This window comes from Antechinus flavipes, chromosome 5, assembly GCF_016432865.1.
Source record: "Antechinus flavipes isolate AdamAnt ecotype Samford, QLD, Australia chromosome 5, AdamAnt_v2, whole genome shotgun sequence".
NCBI classification, from domain to species: Eukaryota; Metazoa; Chordata; class Mammalia; order Dasyuromorphia; family Dasyuridae; genus Antechinus; species Antechinus flavipes.
The window spans coordinates 241,961,872-241,980,101 of NC_067402.1; the positions used below are offsets into that span (position 1 = coordinate 241,961,872).

Consider the following 18,230-nt stretch of genomic DNA (forward strand, 5'->3'; position numbering starts at 1 on the left):
GAATTGTAAATTGATCCAACCATTCTGAAGAACAATTTCAAGGACTATCAAACTGTGCCTACCCTTTGATCCAGAAATGCCACTGCCAGATCTATATTCCAAAGACATCTTAAAAAAGGAAAAAGGACCTATTTGAACAAAAACATAGCATCTCTTTTTGTGATGGCTCAGAATTGGAAGTCAAAGGAATGCTCATCAACTGGGGAATGGCTAAACAAGTTGTAATTGTCAAGGGATATTATTGTGCTATGAAAAATGACAAGTTCTGCTTTTTCACATATAGTAAAGTGAAAAATGTACAATAACAGCAATACTGTCTAATGAAGAACTGTAAATGATTTAGCTATTTTCAACAATACAATGATGCAAGACAATCCCAAAGAACTAAAGATGAAAGCATACTATCTACCTCCAGAGAAAGAATTTATATTGATTTAATATAATCTGAAGCATGCTATTTTTCATTTTTTTTCTTTCAATTTTTTCTTTAACCCGAATCTTTTTATACAAAATTAATTGTATGGAAATATTTTACATAATTATACATGTATAACCTATATCTGTCTGTTATTTATCTCAGGGAGGGAGGAGGGAAGGAATGGAGGTATAGAATTTGGAACATCTAAGTTTAAACAAAAATGTTTTGTTTTGTTTTTTTAAATGGAAGGGGAAAAATCAATTACAAAAACAATTTCAACCATTTACTAACATCATTTATGAAGATACAATCTCACATAATCAAATACATTCATGAATTTATCTATCTCACATAATCAAATACATTCATGAATTTATCTATCTGTATACTCTCTCCAATGATTACATGACTACCCATCCTGACTTTAATTTTACCTATGCCCACAAAGCCCAAAATGCACACACAAAAAATGAGAGAATATTTCTGCAAATTTATACTAAAATGAGCTAAACAGCATAAAGATGAAACATGGGCAACATATGGCAACAAACTCTTGGAACCCAATAAGTAATTTTTTCTGACAAGAAGTATATTTCATGAGCAGAACTAGAAGATCATTACACATTCAATAAGACTATACGATGATCAATTCTGATGGACATAGCTCTCTTCAACAATGAGATGATTCAAACCAGTTCCAACTGTTCAGTGATGAGGAGAGCCATCTACACCCAGACAAAGGACTGTGGGAACTGAGTGTGGACATAGCATTTTCACTCTCTATTGTTGTTTCCTTGCATTTTGTTTTCTTTCTCAGATTTGTTTATTTTTTTCCTTCTTGATCAGATTTTTCTTATGCAGCAAGATAACTATATAAATATGTATACATATATTGGATTTAATATATATTTTAACATATTTAACATGTATTGGACTACCTGCCATTTAGGGGAAGGGGGTGGGATAAAAGAGGGGAATATTGGAACAGAGAGTTTTGCAAGGGTCAGTGTTGAAAAATTGCCCATGCAGAGGTTTTATAAATAAAAAGCTTTAATAAAAATAAATAAAGAAATTAAAATATAAAGAAAAGAAAGAAAAGAAAAAGAAAAAAATATATACTTCCAACATGCTCCAACTTCTGCCTAGCAAGATTAAGATGTCATAAATTAAACTCAATGTTGAGACTATAAAAGCAAATGTTTTTCTTTTCCACAGATCTTAATTATTTCTCTACACCTGTCAATTACCATTTGCAGTGGCACCACTTTTATTACTACCTTAAGTCAAAACCATGGAACACTCCTCAAATTCTTCACTTCTAACTTCCAGTCAATTTATAAATATTTGAGCCCTTCAGAACCTAAGCCTCCTGGGATTAGCTTTTCATTGTGAATGTTGATCTGCAGGTCAGGGGTATGGTTAAGAGGGAAGCCAATGGAAATCTTAACCTTAGACCTTTGGAGGCAAGGAAAGAAAAAGATTGGAGAAAAGAAGAATGAGAGTACTCCAGTAAATAGAGAGGACTGAGATGCAGGATTTCCATCTTTTAAGTAAGTAGCAAACTATATACACCCAAGAAAAATAGACAACATTGTTCTTGTTTATGAAAATGTCTGATGATTTTTTGGGAAATGTCACTGAAGTCATCTATGTTCATAATTTGTTGTTCACAACTTTTTTTGAAAAAGGCTATATTAATGGATTTATACGTGTTACATAAAAGTTTATACACAACATTAAGTATTAAAGAGGAAGACATTTATTGAAGATATTTATTCATGTCCTAGTATGGAGGTGTCAAACTCAAAATGAAATATATGTTTCTCCTAATGCCATATACTGACTTAAGTTTTAAAATGTAATATTATCTATGTTTTGTTTAGCTTTTAAAATTATTTTGTTAAATATTCCCCAATCACATTTTAATCTTATTTGGGTTACACTTGGAAGGGTTGTGGGCAGCATGGCCCATGAGCTATTTGATACTTGTCTTCTAGACAATGTTCTGCACAAAGTCCACAAAATACCAGAGGGATTTTCTCTTTTAAATATGACATTATTCTAATTGTATTCATTTCTGAACCACTATTGGTGAGACGAACAATTCCTAAACCTAGTATATACATAAGAAAAAGCAACTCAACATAAATTATATATTGCCTATATTGTGATAAATGGATGAAAAACTACTATACCATTGTACTATGCCATTAGTATAAATATCTTGATCAAGATTTCAGATGGACAAGCTGTACCCAAAACCCAGAGATAAACTTATCCATTTTCTGAAATTACAATGTGCTTCTGAAAATACAATCCCAAATCATTTGGGTAATAATAGCACATATTTTTTAATACCAATATTCTCCCATGATATGCAGCTCCGTTTGGTCCATAGGACCTAAAAAATACCAAAAGTGCAAAGTGAAGTATATTATAAAAACATCAAGGTCAAGTATGAAAAGGAACTAAAGTAAGCAAGGCTTAGCATAAGCAGATCAACAACCTAGATTCTATACAATTATCCTTCAAATATATTTTTTTAAAAGGAAAAAGGCAGCCTCCAGAGTATTGGATATAAATCCTCTATGAAAAACCTGGGTGAGAATAACATAGAAGGAGAAGGCACAGATTGAAATTAACATCAAATAAGGTAATACACACATCAATGAGGTAGAGATCTACTAAAGTATGCTTCAAGATATTCAGGTTTTTATCATTCTCTTGCATTTCTAATTAGGAACAGACACAATACAAATTGTGTTTTATATCATTATATTATTATATACCCAGGAACTCATTCATTCACTAAAAAAAATGTAAGCTTGATAAATTAAGAATTCATAACATCTTTCTTTGGCAAATACTGATTGAAAATGCATAAAGCTTAGAGGGACAGGCAACGCAGAGAAAGACAAAGCTAGTTTCCAAAAAGACCCAAACAAGTTAAGACCATTGAGAGAAATCTAATAAGATGAAGTGAGTTTCCTTTTTTCCCTTTTTTTAAAGAATATTTTTAAAATTTTAATTTTCCCTAGTTACATGTAAAAGAAATTTATGTTACACATGTACATTTATTTTTTACATATTTCCACATAAATCGAACAAAAGGGAGGAGAAAAAACAGAAGGAAAAAAAGGTGAAAATAGTTATGTGTTGACCTACATTCAGTCTCCATAGAGACTAGATGTAAATGGCATTTTCTATCCAAAGTTTATTGGAATTGCCTTGGATCACTGAACTACTTAGAACTAAATCTATTATATAGTTGATCAATAAGATGAAATTTCAAAGAGAAAGATGTAAAATTTTACACTTAGGTTCAGAAAGTCAAATTTGTGAGTACAGGATAAGAAAGATGTGGGGGAAAAAGGTTATTTCTCAGAAGAAAAAAAAGATCTGGGAATTTTAATCTGAGTCCATAGTATTGAAGTCCAAAAAGCTAATGTGATTTTTGGCCTTTCAGGAATGAAGATATATTATGGCCGTGCAGTCCTCTTCCCAGGTCAAAGTACACACCTTCAGAACTGATTTTAGTTGAAGACATCACAGTTTAGGAAGGACATTATCTAAAAGGACAATCACACTGGTAAAAGGACAATCAATCAAGTCATATGAGGACTAGTTAAAAGAAACTAGGAAATCCCAAAGAATGAGAAGATCAGAGAAACTATAACCATATTTAAATATGCAGCAAGTTGATATACAGAAAAGATAGTCAACTTATTCTGAGGAAAAAAATTCCTCAATGATTGCAATGATTGAAAGTTGAAAAGAGGCACAGTGAAGATTGATATCAAGAAAAATTTCCTATTAATTATAATACTCAAGAATGGACTGTGTTGCTTTAGAAAGTCTCGGTAACGCGCCCTCCCCCCCCCCCCCCCCAACCCCACTCCCACTGGATCTACAAGTAGAATATAGACAGCCACTTGTAATGATTCTTTGGGGTATATTATTTTGAGTAGAAGACTACAGAAGTATCTTTTACTCCATAATCTTAGGGACTTTGTGAATTTATGAATGTGGATATAACCTCCAATAGTGCATTTTGTTGCCCATCCCTGCCTTCTCTTTCTGATCCTTGGAAATTCTCCAAAGAGAGTATAACCAATGTATTTGCAATCTTCCTGCAGGACTATCAACATTAGCAGTCCATGTGCTCTTTCTTATACTGGATACATAAAGAATTCAGCTCTTTTTTATTCAAATATCTTTTTTCATGCTCTTATACCAGTCTATACAATACATTATCAGTTTATTAAGTCAACACTTTATGTATAAATTATAATTGGCAATATGTTTATTTATTTGCTTTAATTTATTTTCCCAGTTATATGTAAAACAATTTTTTACATTTGTTTTTAAAACTTTTTGAGTTACAAATTTTCTCCCTTCCTCCCTCTCCATTTTCCCCCAGCATAGGAAGGTATATGTGAAGTTAGAGAAAACATTTCCATAAAAGTCATTTTGTGAAAGATTCCCCTCCCCTACAAAAAAATTTCAAGAAAAATAAAATTTAAAAAAATTGTATGCGTCATCTATATTCAGACATATGGATAGCATTTTTCATATGATGTAGGGTTTTTTTTTTTTTTTACACTTATCAAGTGTTTTTCCATTGCTTTCAGTGTGGTTTATGATTTTAATTCTTCTAAAAAGATATGTATTCCATTTCTAGCAAGGAAGAACCTATATATCAGAAAGAAGGGTCTTTAGAAGTCATTCTCTACAATTATATGAAATAATGCTACAAATTATTAATAATATGAAAAACATAATTCACAAGAACAAGTAGTAAAGCTTACAAAAGATGGGAATAGCCAATACTGAATAAGTTGTAGACAGATCAATGCATTGTTGATGGGCTCTAGAAATACTTATAGGAAGTTACTAACAAACAAAAAAAAAAAAGGCTCCATATTTACTGCATTGTAAGATAAAGAATTCTGAGAAGCAGAAAAATTTACATGAATATATTCAAAGAGAAATAAGCAGAACCAAGAAAATTATATATTGTCTACAAACCTCAAATATTATATAATAACAATTACCAAAGCTGGCCCTAAAGAAGAGATAATAGAGAATATCCCAAAAGTCTAAGTATGTATTTTAAGTGATTTAAGCTTAAATCCAACAGTAAAATTTTTGGTACATTGTCACTTCTTTTCTTTGGCAATAGTAGGTAACTATGGTTGTGGGAGACAAGGTAATTATAAATCTGATGTACTTCTTAGTTTGATTCAACTTGTTTGTTTCTCTCCCTCCTTCCTTTTCCCTCTCCCTTTCCTTCTCTTTCTTCTTCTTCCTCTTCCATTCTTTGTTAAAAGGGAAAGTTTGGATTTCAGTTGCTTCCTGAGCTGCTATCCAAAGTACCTCAATGGAAAAGTCTTTAATATCATATACACTTGTGCTTCTTCTCACAGCCAGCCTTAGTCCAGGGCCTTATTCCCAAACTACTTTCAAAAACAGGCAAAAACGCTGTATTTTAATCTATTCTACAAACATCAGTAAGAATATTTTCTAATTGTTTTGATGTTAGTTCTCTAACTCATAATGCTACAAAAGATCTCCTTTTGAATAAAATATCAATTCCGGGCTAAAGTTTCAAGATAATGAACAAATTGTTGTCACTGCAAATATTTAATGTGCTACTTTGCTCTAAATGGCTTCAATATTTCTTGAGTTCTTAGTACGTACAAAGCGCTTATCAAGCTTACTTTTCTCACCGATGTATCCTTTTTGCTATCTCTGACACATGTTCTACCCACCCTTCCCTTTTTTGGCCACAAGACTATTAAATATGTCCACAGAATTCATGATTCACTGCTACTTCAACTTCACATTTTTAACCTCTCTAAAGCGTTTAGCACTTTTGTGTATATATTTACATAGTTGATGTAACTATGTACATCATAGTACATAGTTGATGTGAAAACCCCCAAAAAGATTTCTAGCCCAACTTCAAGCAATTTAAAATCTAGCTAAGGAGGGCAGAAGTACAAAATGTAAAAATACAGTTATTCAAAAGACAAATTTAAAAAACAGACGAAAGACAAAAGTGTAAGCATCTGAGGGGATTAAGAAAGGCCTCATGCAGAAGGGGGAATTTAAGCTGGTTCTTGAAAGAAGGCATGGGTGTAGTATGTTTTACTTTCACTTATGTGCATACATCCAGACTCTGCCTAAACTCAAACAAAATCTAGATTATCCTGCTAGCACAACAAACAATGGGAGCTTTGTCCTTATTCATTTAACCAAAAAGCTTTACTTCAATCAACAAGCACTTAACAATATGCCAGACTTCAAAGGCATGAATGCCCTATATAGCCTCAATTTACTAACCCAAGTAACCCAAACTGTTAACTAACCAAAATTTATTTTCACCCCATTATTTAGGAGAAAAGAACCAACTCACAAGAAAACAGGTGATCATACTTAGTTAAAACGTTTCAGATACATCTTACGATTAGTACCCATTCAAGTACATCTCATCTCTTAAGAAATATAGCAAATAAATGAGCAATTTTCACAAAATGATGGCACTGTAAAATGTTCAATAATCCAAAGTACAGCTTTAGGAGCATATATCTAGAGTTAGGAAGATTCTCAGACAATAACTCGTTTAGTCAAGTGAAAAGTTGAATATCAAAGAAGTGACAAGATCAAAGAGTTGCAAAGGCAGTAAATATGACAAAAGCAAAATAAAAATATGACTCACCAAGATTCTAACATCAATACTTAATTTTTATTCCATTGCACTGCAAAGTGATATCAGGGTCTCAGTCCAGACAGTAAGTGTAGTCAGGCTGCTATGGCTTTTGAAATTTTATCTTTGAATTTCTTCCTTTCCTTCTTACTGTTCGCCTGCTGGCTGTCACCTGTGTTAAGTATTTCCTATTTAATAAGACTAGCAAGCAAGGGCTAAAACAATAACCAAGTTACCCTGTCAATCCTCTACCAGTTAACCAAAAAAAGCAAAATTAGTCACAATACTTGATAAAAAAAAAATAGTCTATGCCCTCTCAAAACTGATATTGTATATAAAATATTTTTTGCCTTAAGACACTGAACCCAATTTAATATTTTTTGTTATGAAAATTAATTAACCATATGTACAGTAATGGGTTTGTGTGTTTTTATTTTTCTATCTCCTTAATTAATAACAGACTGCCAGGAGTCACTCTTCCTGTTTATTTTATTTATTTTTAAATACTCTTCCATTCTATTTTTGATGAGAATAATTTAAGGAGTCTTTTTAACATTAAAAATATACAACAACTGACAGGTATATGTAAGCACTTTAAATAAAGTATTTTACATGCTTTACACCTCATTTAATCATTATAATCTATTTGACAAATAAGGAAACTGAGGTTTTGTACAGTTAAGTGACCAGTCCAGTTAAACAGGAAACAAACTTAAAACTGAGGTCTGGATACTTACAGATATCAACTTTCCACTCCACCACAACCATAACCACAAACACCTCTATTCAAGGGAATTCACAGGTGACTTTTGGATATAGTATAAATTAAGATTAAGATTTTTTTTTTTTTTGAGACGGGTAAGGAGATACAGCTTGTATTTTCTAAAATGCTTAATTCCACTATTTTTAATGGATTAAAAAATGCTAAAATTTTTCATTAAGGACAAAATGGAGGGGAAACATTCTCCTTTATTTTTTTCCTTCTACTGCAAGCACTACCAAAAAAAAATATTCTATTCACTTCTTTTCTATTTAAACCATTTGATACTATAAACCTTTACTCAAGAAATAGCAATATTTCCCCCCTCTCTACTAAAGTAAATCTTCAAAATGTTGTGAAACTTTGTACTGTGATTATACTCATGTCATCTGGCTTTTCATCCATTACTTATAAAATTGTCCTGGTCATACCTAGGCACGATATGCCCAAAGGACTGGGCAAAAAGGTGCTGATGCAGAACAATTAGGAAAAAATTCATTTTAATGATACTTCACATTCTGTGTGACTGCTATAGTTACATTTTTAAAATTTTTTTTATAACTCTCATTCACATTACACAGAAGCATAGCATGAAGGTCAAGAAGATCAGCTTTTGTTTCTAAGGTTGGCCCAGGAAAAAGGATAAGAGAAAGGGAAACATCCATGAAACCAAGCATTATCTATATAAGGCATTAAACTATCTTGAGAAATTCAAAAATACTGAAATTTTAAAGGTAATTTCTAAGGTAAGAAAAAAAATGTTTTATTTTAGATATGTTTACATGAGTAAAAAGGCACAATATAAGTTCACTGGGACATATGGTGGACCAATAAAACCTAAAGACAGAAAGGCAAGTCAGCAAGTATACTACATGACCTAGATGCTGAGGACAGATTATTTTACTTGTCTAAAGTTCCCTATAATATTCACATTCAGCTTTGAAGTTCTAGATTCTTTATTAAATCTAGAAGCGAACTCACAATTTGAAAATAATCATCTACACATAAATGTATGAGATTTTCACTACCTTAAAATAAGCATTAGATATATGTTTAGATACTACAACATATTTAACATATATAGGATATGTTTGCCATCTAGGGGAGGGGGTGGAGGGAGGGAGGGGAAAAATCGGAACAGAAACGAGTGCAAGGGATAATGTTGTAAAAAAATTACCCTGGCATGGATTCTGTCAATATAAAGCTATTATTAAATAAAATAAAATAAAATATTAAAAAAAAAAAAGAGGAAAGAGGACTTAGCCTACCATGGCAAGAAATGTGGTAGATATTGTTCCTAATGTAAAAAAAAAAAAAAAAAAGATATATGTTTAGATACATGTATATGTGTCTCAAGACTATTATATAAGCTTAAAGTCAAAACACAATAAACAACTTGTATTTTAAACAAAAAATGTAAAATGACAAATACTCAAATGTTTGTAACTAATTTTCAGATAAATATTAAAGCAAATATGTATCAAGATACAACATTTTTAAAGAATAAATTCAATTACTGGCAGCATATAAAAAAATTATAATTCTAAATATAAACATTACACACAAAAACCAAAACAGTGGTTAATTATTAATGGCAACAGAAATTTCTTAAACAATAATGACCAATTTGTCTCAAATCAATGTTATATCACCTTAATCATATTACATGTACCTTGAAATATCTTTTTAACTCTCATTCTAAAATATTAGTTTCTTAACTAAGAGGTACCCATCCGACTCTTCAGTATCCAGAAAGTAGTCATGTATGAACAATTTCAAAGCTTAAATTTATGATGACAGCAATGTTCACTTAACTGAAACTTAGATATCATTTAAAGACAGTACTGAATATGAGTTTTATTATAGTTGTAATACAATTGAATTTACCGATCAAATATAATTCCTCTGCAAAAGTCTTGGATGGATTTGGTACAATTTTAGAATTAGAAGTGTCTCTCTAATCCAGAGAATATTTTCATTTTACCAGAGAAGGCCATTATATTTACATGTATTTAAAGCAAAAACATAATATTTTTAAAATTCAAGAGTTCTGATACACTGAATTCAAAATTTTAAACATCTCTTGTCAAATTTCACAGATGATAAAGATATAAAGAAAGCTCTATCTCTGTTTCTGAAATAGAATCCTTCATTACAAATTTTTCTAAAAGGAAAAGCTATTTAAAAGACCAAAAGACTTGGCTTATTTAAATATCAAGAATCTGCCTAATAAGACAAAAATTCAAGATAAAACTAACAAACCTGGCAATGCAGGGGAAAGTTCATTGTATCCTCCAAATGAAGCATTCCGGACAAGTTTTCGGCCATCAATTCGTGGAGGAAATACAAGAGGCGAAACCCCAGTACAGGAAGAAAACCTACGTCGTTGTGGACTCTCCTCTTTCATGGCTTAGAAGCTCTGTTTAAGGTATATGCTCACAGTGGAGACTAGTTAGAACAGCAGGGTAGCAATGGCAGCCTTTTCCTTTACATTCTAGTATAGTACAAACAAAGGACAAATACACAATAACAAAGGAGAAGGACCAGAAGACTGTCAAATCAGCAATAAACAGACAAGAATAGAGATGGATGGAAAAAGGCATTAAGCGGTGCTGCTGCTTCCCTTCCCGCCCCAAATTAATTGATAAACGGGAGAGATTTCTCCTTCCATTTCACATTTGATCACAATTTTAACTGAACAGCTTCTTGCTGCCTTAGAAACATAAAACAATAGTCTTAATTGGGATTCAGAATGCAGTAATGAAATCAGTTTCTCTTCTCATTTTAAGACCTGAAAAATCCCCTCCCCCTTTACCCACATCTCCTTATTCTCTCATTATAAAGCTCTGCACACTTCAAAAATAAATATAAAAACAGAACATGGCTTGTATTTAACAGATAACTTCTAAAAGATATCTAGCCCAGCTTTTGTTTCAGCCATAATTAAAAATTCATAAGGAAAGCTATTCTGTCAAGCATCCAATTCCAAAGACATTATCAGCAAAAACAGTAAACATTTAGTTTCAGCATTAACAGAGCTAAAAATATGAATGACAATGTTAATACAAATGAATGAACTAGTAATTAAAATGATTTTGTAATAAGACTGTACTACTTAAGAAAGGTTTCCCAGAAACAGATTTTACTGAGATATAATCGTCAAAGTATCAACATTTAGTATAAAATCAACTACTTTCATTTAAAACTCCCTACACTTTTGTATTTTAAGTTGCTTTTCTAACAAAAGCATCTTTATAACACTTCAAACTGATATCATGCTATATCATTAAATCTAACAGTAAAGAAAATGGAAGGTCAATTTATGCTAGGAATCTAAGATTAAACTATTGTGACAGCTTCCCAGATAATTTTAAATATCAATGACACCTAATAATATTCAAAATCTGATGATTCTACCATAGTTAATGTTTTAGACTAGTATTCTATATGTATTTACATCCCTTTGTTTGATCAGGTGAAAAACCATCCTCCATGATAAGTAGCACCAAGGGAGTTGGACAGCAGTTGATTCAGTCACTACTTTTCAAGATTTTTCTAAGTCCTTACCCCACAAGATGTCCTTCCCTGCTGTATCCTGCCCTACTGTGCATAAACCTTATACTTACTTTATTTTTCTTACAAGACAACAGAAGTCCTACTACGGCTGCCTTTGGCAGTTTGGTGAAGTCTATGGACCCTTCTCAAACAAATGTTTTTAAATGCATAATATAAAATATATAGGATTGATATATAGTTGTTAAAATATTGAAAAAAGAGATCACAAATCTCAGGTTAAGTAATTCCCTTCAAGAAATACTGTTGGAAAAGAACATTACTGATATATCCAAAACTATAATTTTTTTTTCTTCTGGAATTAAAGAAAAAAGTCATTACTCTATGAAATGATGGGTTTTTTTTACATTCAAGAAGGGAGGAGAGAGAAGAAATTAGCTCTAACTATACTTTTGATAACTTGTAAAAAGGCAGGAAAGAAAATGAGGAAAGGAAAAAGTTCCTAACAGTCTCTCTACTTTACATCTTGGTTGGATCATTTCATAATGATGATGATGATGAGAATAGTCAGTCTTGTACCTAACAGTATACAGCAGGCTAAAGCAATCCCTATAAGAAAAGGCAATGATATTATCACAATGACTTAAAGGAATGTGAAAAACTGTGTAACACACCTTCTCTCCACATCCTTATAAGCTACCTGTACAATGAAATATACTCCCAAAGCACTATATAAATGCTAATTCCTATCAATCTTATTATTAGATCTCTAGTTCTTCTCTAGTCACAAATTACTTCTTCATCCACAGATCTGAGAGGTAAACTATCCTATATTCTTCTAATTTGTTTATAATATCATTATGTCTAGATCATGAACGCATTTTTATCTTATCTTGACAACAGTGTTAGGTGTGGATTTATGCCTACTTTCTGCCATACTAGTTTCCAATTTTCCCAGCAGTTTTTGTCAAATAGTGAATTCTTATCCCAAAAGCTGGGTCCTTTAGGTTTGTCAAATACTAGATTGCCATGGTCATTGACCATTTTGTTCTATGAATCTAACCTATTCCACAACTACTCTATTTCTTAGCCAGTACCAAATGGTTTTGATGACTGCTGCTTCATGATATAATTTTAGATCCGGTACAGCTAGGCCACCTTCATTTGCTTTTCTCTTCATTAATCCCTTTAAAATTCTTGACCTTTTGTTCTTCCAGATGGATTTTGTAATTTTTTCTTAGCTAGTAAAATAATTTCTTGGCAGTTTGGTTGGGATAGCACTAAATAGATTACTTTAGGTAGTATTATCATCTTTATTATATTTGCTGGACCTAAACAAGATCACTTAATATTTTTCCAATTATTTAGAACTGACTTTATTTGTGTGGAGTGTTTTGTAGTTTGCTCATATAGTTCCTAACTTTCCCTTGGCAGATAGATTCCCAAATATCTTATACTATTGACAGTTATTTTAAATGGAAATTCTCTTTGTATCTCCTGCAGTTGGATTTTCTTAGTGATGTATAAAAATGCTGATGTGGATTTATTTTGTATCCTGCAACTTTGCTAAAGCTGTAGATTATTTCTTTCTTTTTTTTAATAGCTTTTTATTTACAAAATATATGCATGGGTAATTTTTCAGCATTGACAATTGCAAGACCTTTTGTTCCAACTTTTCCCCTCCTCCCACCTATCCCTTCCCCCAGATGGCAGGTTGACCAATACATGTTAAATATGTTGAAGTATAAGTTAAATACAATATATGTATACATGTCCATACAGTTATTTTGCTGTACAAAAAGAATCAGACTTTGAAATAGTGTACAATTAACCTGTGAAGGAAATCAAAAATGCAGGCAGACAAAAATAGAGGGATTGGGAATTCGATGTAGTGGTTCATACTCATTCCCCACAGTTCTTTCGCTAGGTGTAGCTGGTTCAATTCATTACTGTTCTACTGGAATTGACTTGGTTCATCTCATTATTGAAGAGGGCCATGTCCATCAGAATTGATTATCATATTGAAGTATATAATGATCTCCTGATCCTGCTCATTTCACTCAGCATCAGTTCATGTAAGTCTCTTCAGGATTTTCTGAAATCATTCTGCTGGTCGTTTCTTACCAAACAATAATATTCCATAATATTCATATACAATTTATTCAGCCATTCTCCAATTGATGGGCACTCAGTTTCCAGTTTCTGGCCACTGCAAAGAGGGCTGCCACAAACATTCTTGCACATACAGGTTCCTTTCCATTCTTTAAGATCTCTTTGGAATATAAGCCCAGTAGTAACACTGCTGGATCAAAGGGTATGCAGTTTGATAACTTTTAGAGCATAATTCCAAATCACTCTCTAGAATGGCTAGATGTATTCACAATTCCTCCAGCAATGTATCAGTGTCCCAGTTTTCCCACCTCCCCTCCAGCATTCCGCATTTCCCTGTCATTCTAGCCAATCAGAAAGGTGTGTAGTGGTATCTCAGAATTGTCTTAATTTGCATTTCCCTGACTAATAATGACTTGGAGCATCTTTTCATGAGGCTATAAATAACTTCAATTTCTTTGTCCATTCATATCTTTTGACCATTTATCAATTACAGAATGGCTTGATTTCTTATAAATTAGAGTCGATTCTCTACATTTTTTGGAAAGGAGGCCTTTATCAGAACCTTTAAGTGTAAAAATGTTTTCCCCAGTTTATTGCTTCCCTTCTAATCTTGTCTGCATTAGTTTTGGTTGTACAAAAACTTTTCAATTTGATATAATCAAAATTTTCTATTTTGTGATCAATAATGATCTCTAGTTCTTCTTTGGTCATAAATTCCTTCTTCTTCCACAGGTCTGAGAGGTAAATTATCCTATGTTCTTCTAATTTATTTATAATCTCATTCTTTATGCCTAGGTTATAAACCAATTTTGACACTATCTTGGTGTACAATGTTAAGTGTGGGTCAAAGCCTAGTTTCTGTCACATTAATTTCCAATTTTCCCAGCAATTTTTGTCAAACAGTGAATTCTTATCCCAAAAGTTGGAGGTCTCTGGGTTTGTCAAACACTAGATTGCTATAGTTATTGACTATTTTGTCCTGTGAACCTCAGATACAGCTAGGCCACCTTCATTTGATTTTTTTTTTCATTAGTTCTCTTTAAGTTCTTGACCTTTTGTTCTTCCAGATGAATTTTGTTATTATTTTTTCTAGGTCATTAAAATAGTTTCTTGGGAGTCTGATTGGTATAGCACTAAATAAATAGATTAGTTTAGGTAGTATTGTCATCTTTATTATATTCACTCGACCTACCTAAGAGCACTTAATATTTTTCCAATTGTTTAGATCTGACTTTATTTGTGTGAAGTGTTTTGTAGTTTTGCTCATATAATTCCTGACTTTCCCTTGGCAGATAAATTCAAAAATATTTTATACTATTGATATTTCTTTAAATGAAATTTCTTTTTGTAACTTTTGCTGTGGGATTTTGTTAGTGATGTGTAAAAATCTTGATGCGGATTTGTATTGTATCCTGCAACTTATAATAAAGTTGTGGATTATTTCTAATAGCTTTTTAGTAGATTCTCTGAGGTTCTCTAAGTATACCATCATATATTTGCAAAGAGTGATAATTTGGTTTCCTCGTTATTTACTCTAATTCCTTTAATCTCTTTTTCATCTTTTATTGCCAAAGCTAGCATTTCTAATACAATATTGAATAATAATAGTCAAAGTGGGCACCTTGTTTCACTCCTGATCTTACTGAGAATGGTTCCAGTTTATCCCCATTATATACAATGCTTACTGATGGTTTTAAATACTACTAACTATTTTAAGGAAAAGTTCATTTATTCCTATAGTTTTTAGTGGTTTTAATAGGAATGGGTGTTGGATTTTATCAAATGCTTTTTCTGCATCTATTGAGATATCATATAATTTTTGTTAATTTGGTTATGGATATAGTCAATTATGCCAATAGTTTTCCTAAAACTGAACCAGCCCTGCCTTCCTGGTATAAATCCTATTTGGTTGTGGTATATTATACTGGGGATGATTTTCTGTAATCTTTTTGCTAATATTTTATTTAAGATTTTTGCATCAATATCCATTAGGGAGTTTGGTCTATAATTTTCTTTCTCTGTTTTCATCTTGCCTGGTTTAGGTATCAGTACCATGTGTGTATTCAGAAAAGAAATTTAGTAGAACCCCTTCATTCCCTATTTTTTCAAATAGTTTATATAGAATGGAAGTTAATTATTCTTTAAATGTTTGGTAGAATTCACATGTAAATCCAACTAGTCCTAGGGATTTTTTCTTAGGGAGCTGATTAACAGCTTGTTCTATTTCTTTTTCTAAAATGGGACTACTTAAACAATTTACTTCCTCCTCCATTAATCTAGGCAACCTATATTTTTGAAGGTATTCATCCATTTTACTTAGATTATCAAATTTATTGGCATTAAGTGGGGCATAAAAACTCCTAAATTCTAATTGCTCTAATTTCCTCTTCATTGTGGAAACTTCTTCCTTTTCATTTTTAAGACTAACAATTTGATTTTTCTCTTTCCTTTTTCTAATCAATTTTACCAAAAGTTTATCTATTTTGTTGGTTTTTTCATAAAACCAACTCTTAGTTTTACTTAATAATTTAATAGTTTTTTATTTTCAATTTTATTAATCTCTCCTTTTATTTTTAGAATTTCCAAGTTTAGTGTTTGACTGGGAGTTTTTAATTTGCTTTTTTTCCTAGCCTTTTTAGTTGCAAGCCTAATTCATCGATCTTCTCTTTCTCTATTTTATGCAAATAAGCCTCTAGAGATATAAAATTTCCTCTTATTATCGCTTTGGCTTCAGCATCCCATAAATTTTGGTATGTCGTCTCATTATTGTCATTCTCGTGGGTGAAATTTTTGCGTCTATGATTTCATGTTGCACCCATTGATGAATGAAATGATTATTTAGGATGAGATTATTTAGTTTCCAATTACTTTTTGGTCTATTTTCCCTGGCTTTTTGTTGAATGTAATTTTCATTGCATCATGGTCTGAAAAGGATGCATTTACTATTTCTGCCTTTCTGCATTTGATTTTGACGTCTTTATGATCCTAATATGTCCTAATATGATCATAATATGATTATGTCCTAACATATGATCAATTTTGCACAGTTTCCATGAATTGCCGAGAAGAAACTGTACTCCTTTATGGATCCATTCAGTTTTCTCCAAAGATCTATCATACCTAACTATTCTAGTATTCTATTTACCCCTTTAACTTCTTTCTTATTTATTTTGTAGTTTGATTTATCTAATTCTGAGAATGCAAGATTGAGCTCTCCCACTATTATAGTTTTGCTATCTATTTCTTCTTTCAACCTCTTCCTTAGGAATTTAGGTGCTATATTACTTGATGCATATATATGTTTAATACTGATATTGCTTTATTATCTATGGTGCCCTTTAGCAAGATATAATTTCCTTTACTCTATATGTATGACCCTACTTTAAATGCATTTCCTGTAAACAACATATTGTAGGATTCTGTCCAGTCTATCTGCCTCTGCTTTATTGGAGCGTTCACCCATTCACATTTACAGTTAAAATTACTAATTCTGTATTTCCTGTTATCTTATTATCCCCAGATTATATTTTTCTCTTTCCTTTCCCCCTTAGTTCCCTCCCCAGTATTAAACTTATGGGCACTTGCCTCACGCAGCCCTCCCTTTTTAGAATCCCTCTCTCCTCTTTTCTTAAACCTTTCCCCTACTATTTCTATATTTCCTTCTATTTAGCCTACCCTTTCCCCTTTCGCCTTTCTCTTCCTCCTTTGCAATAAGGTGGGAGAACTTTCTCTGCAAATGAAATATGCCTAATATTTTTCCTTTAAGCCAAATCTAATGAGTTAAGATTCATACAATGTTCATCCCCCTCCTTTTTCTCCCTCAGATATAATAGGTTTTCTTTGCTTCTTCATGAGATGTAATTTCCCTCATTTTACCTCCACTTTTCCCTTTTTCTGCTACAATCTCCTTTCCATCTCTAGTTCCTTTTTAATATTAAACAGTATAATCAAATTATACATGTATTCTCTTTTTTTTTTTTTATACATGTATTCTCTATGTATACCCATAACAGAAATATAGTTCTCAAAAATTCTTTTTATGTTTTTATGCTTTTCTTGAATCCTATATTTGGGAGTCAAATTTTGTGTTTAGCTCCAGGTTTTTCATCAGAAATAAATGGAATTCACCTATTCATTGAATGCCCATCTTCTTCCCCGGAAGAAAATGCTCAGTTTAGCTGGGTAGTTTATTCTTGGCTGTATTCCAAGTTCCTCTGGCTTTTGGAATATCAGATTCCAAGTCCTTCAATCCTTTAACGTGGACCCTGCTATATCCTGCATAATCCTTATTGTGGCGCCTCATTATTTAAATTATTTTTTTTTCTGGCTGGTTATAATATTTTTTTCTTGGTCCGATGATTCTGAAAAATCTACCCACAATACTTCTTGGAGTTTTGATTTTGCAGTCTCTTTCAGGAGAGACTGAATTCAATGAATTCAGTGTTCAATGAATTTTTTCTTTCTTTCTTTTTTTTGATCATAAAATTTAATATTTAATCATAATTAAAATTCACACTTATTTAGTTCTTTATAATTACCAAGTGCTTTTTAAAAATATTTTATTTTATTTTATTTAACAATAACTTTATATTGACAGTATCCATGACCAGGGTAATTCTTTTTACAACATTATCCCTTGCACTCGTTTCTGTTCTGATTTTTCCCCTCCCTCCCTCCACTCCCTCCCCTAGATGGCAAGCAGTCCTATATATGTTAGA

At 31.9% G+C, this 18,230-nt stretch overlaps 1 protein-coding gene across 6 annotated transcripts in view; it reads right to left on the reverse strand.

The window, feature by feature from the left end:
• The window catches only part of OSBPL8 (oxysterol binding protein like 8), a 224,415-nt gene that overhangs the window by 82,691 nt on the left and 123,494 nt on the right, over window positions 1–18,230 (reverse strand). The window contains exon 1 of one of the 6 annotated variants that reach the window (XM_052001515.1): window positions 10,150–10,710. The exons of the other annotated variants lie outside the window; for them this stretch is intronic. Coding sequence (XP_051857475.1) covers window positions 10,150–10,294 — 145 coding nt within the window. The 5' untranslated portion in view covers window positions 10,295–10,710. Of the gene's footprint in view, window positions 1–10,149; window positions 10,711–18,230 lie in introns of those variants that run through there. 6 annotated transcript variants of the gene reach the window in all.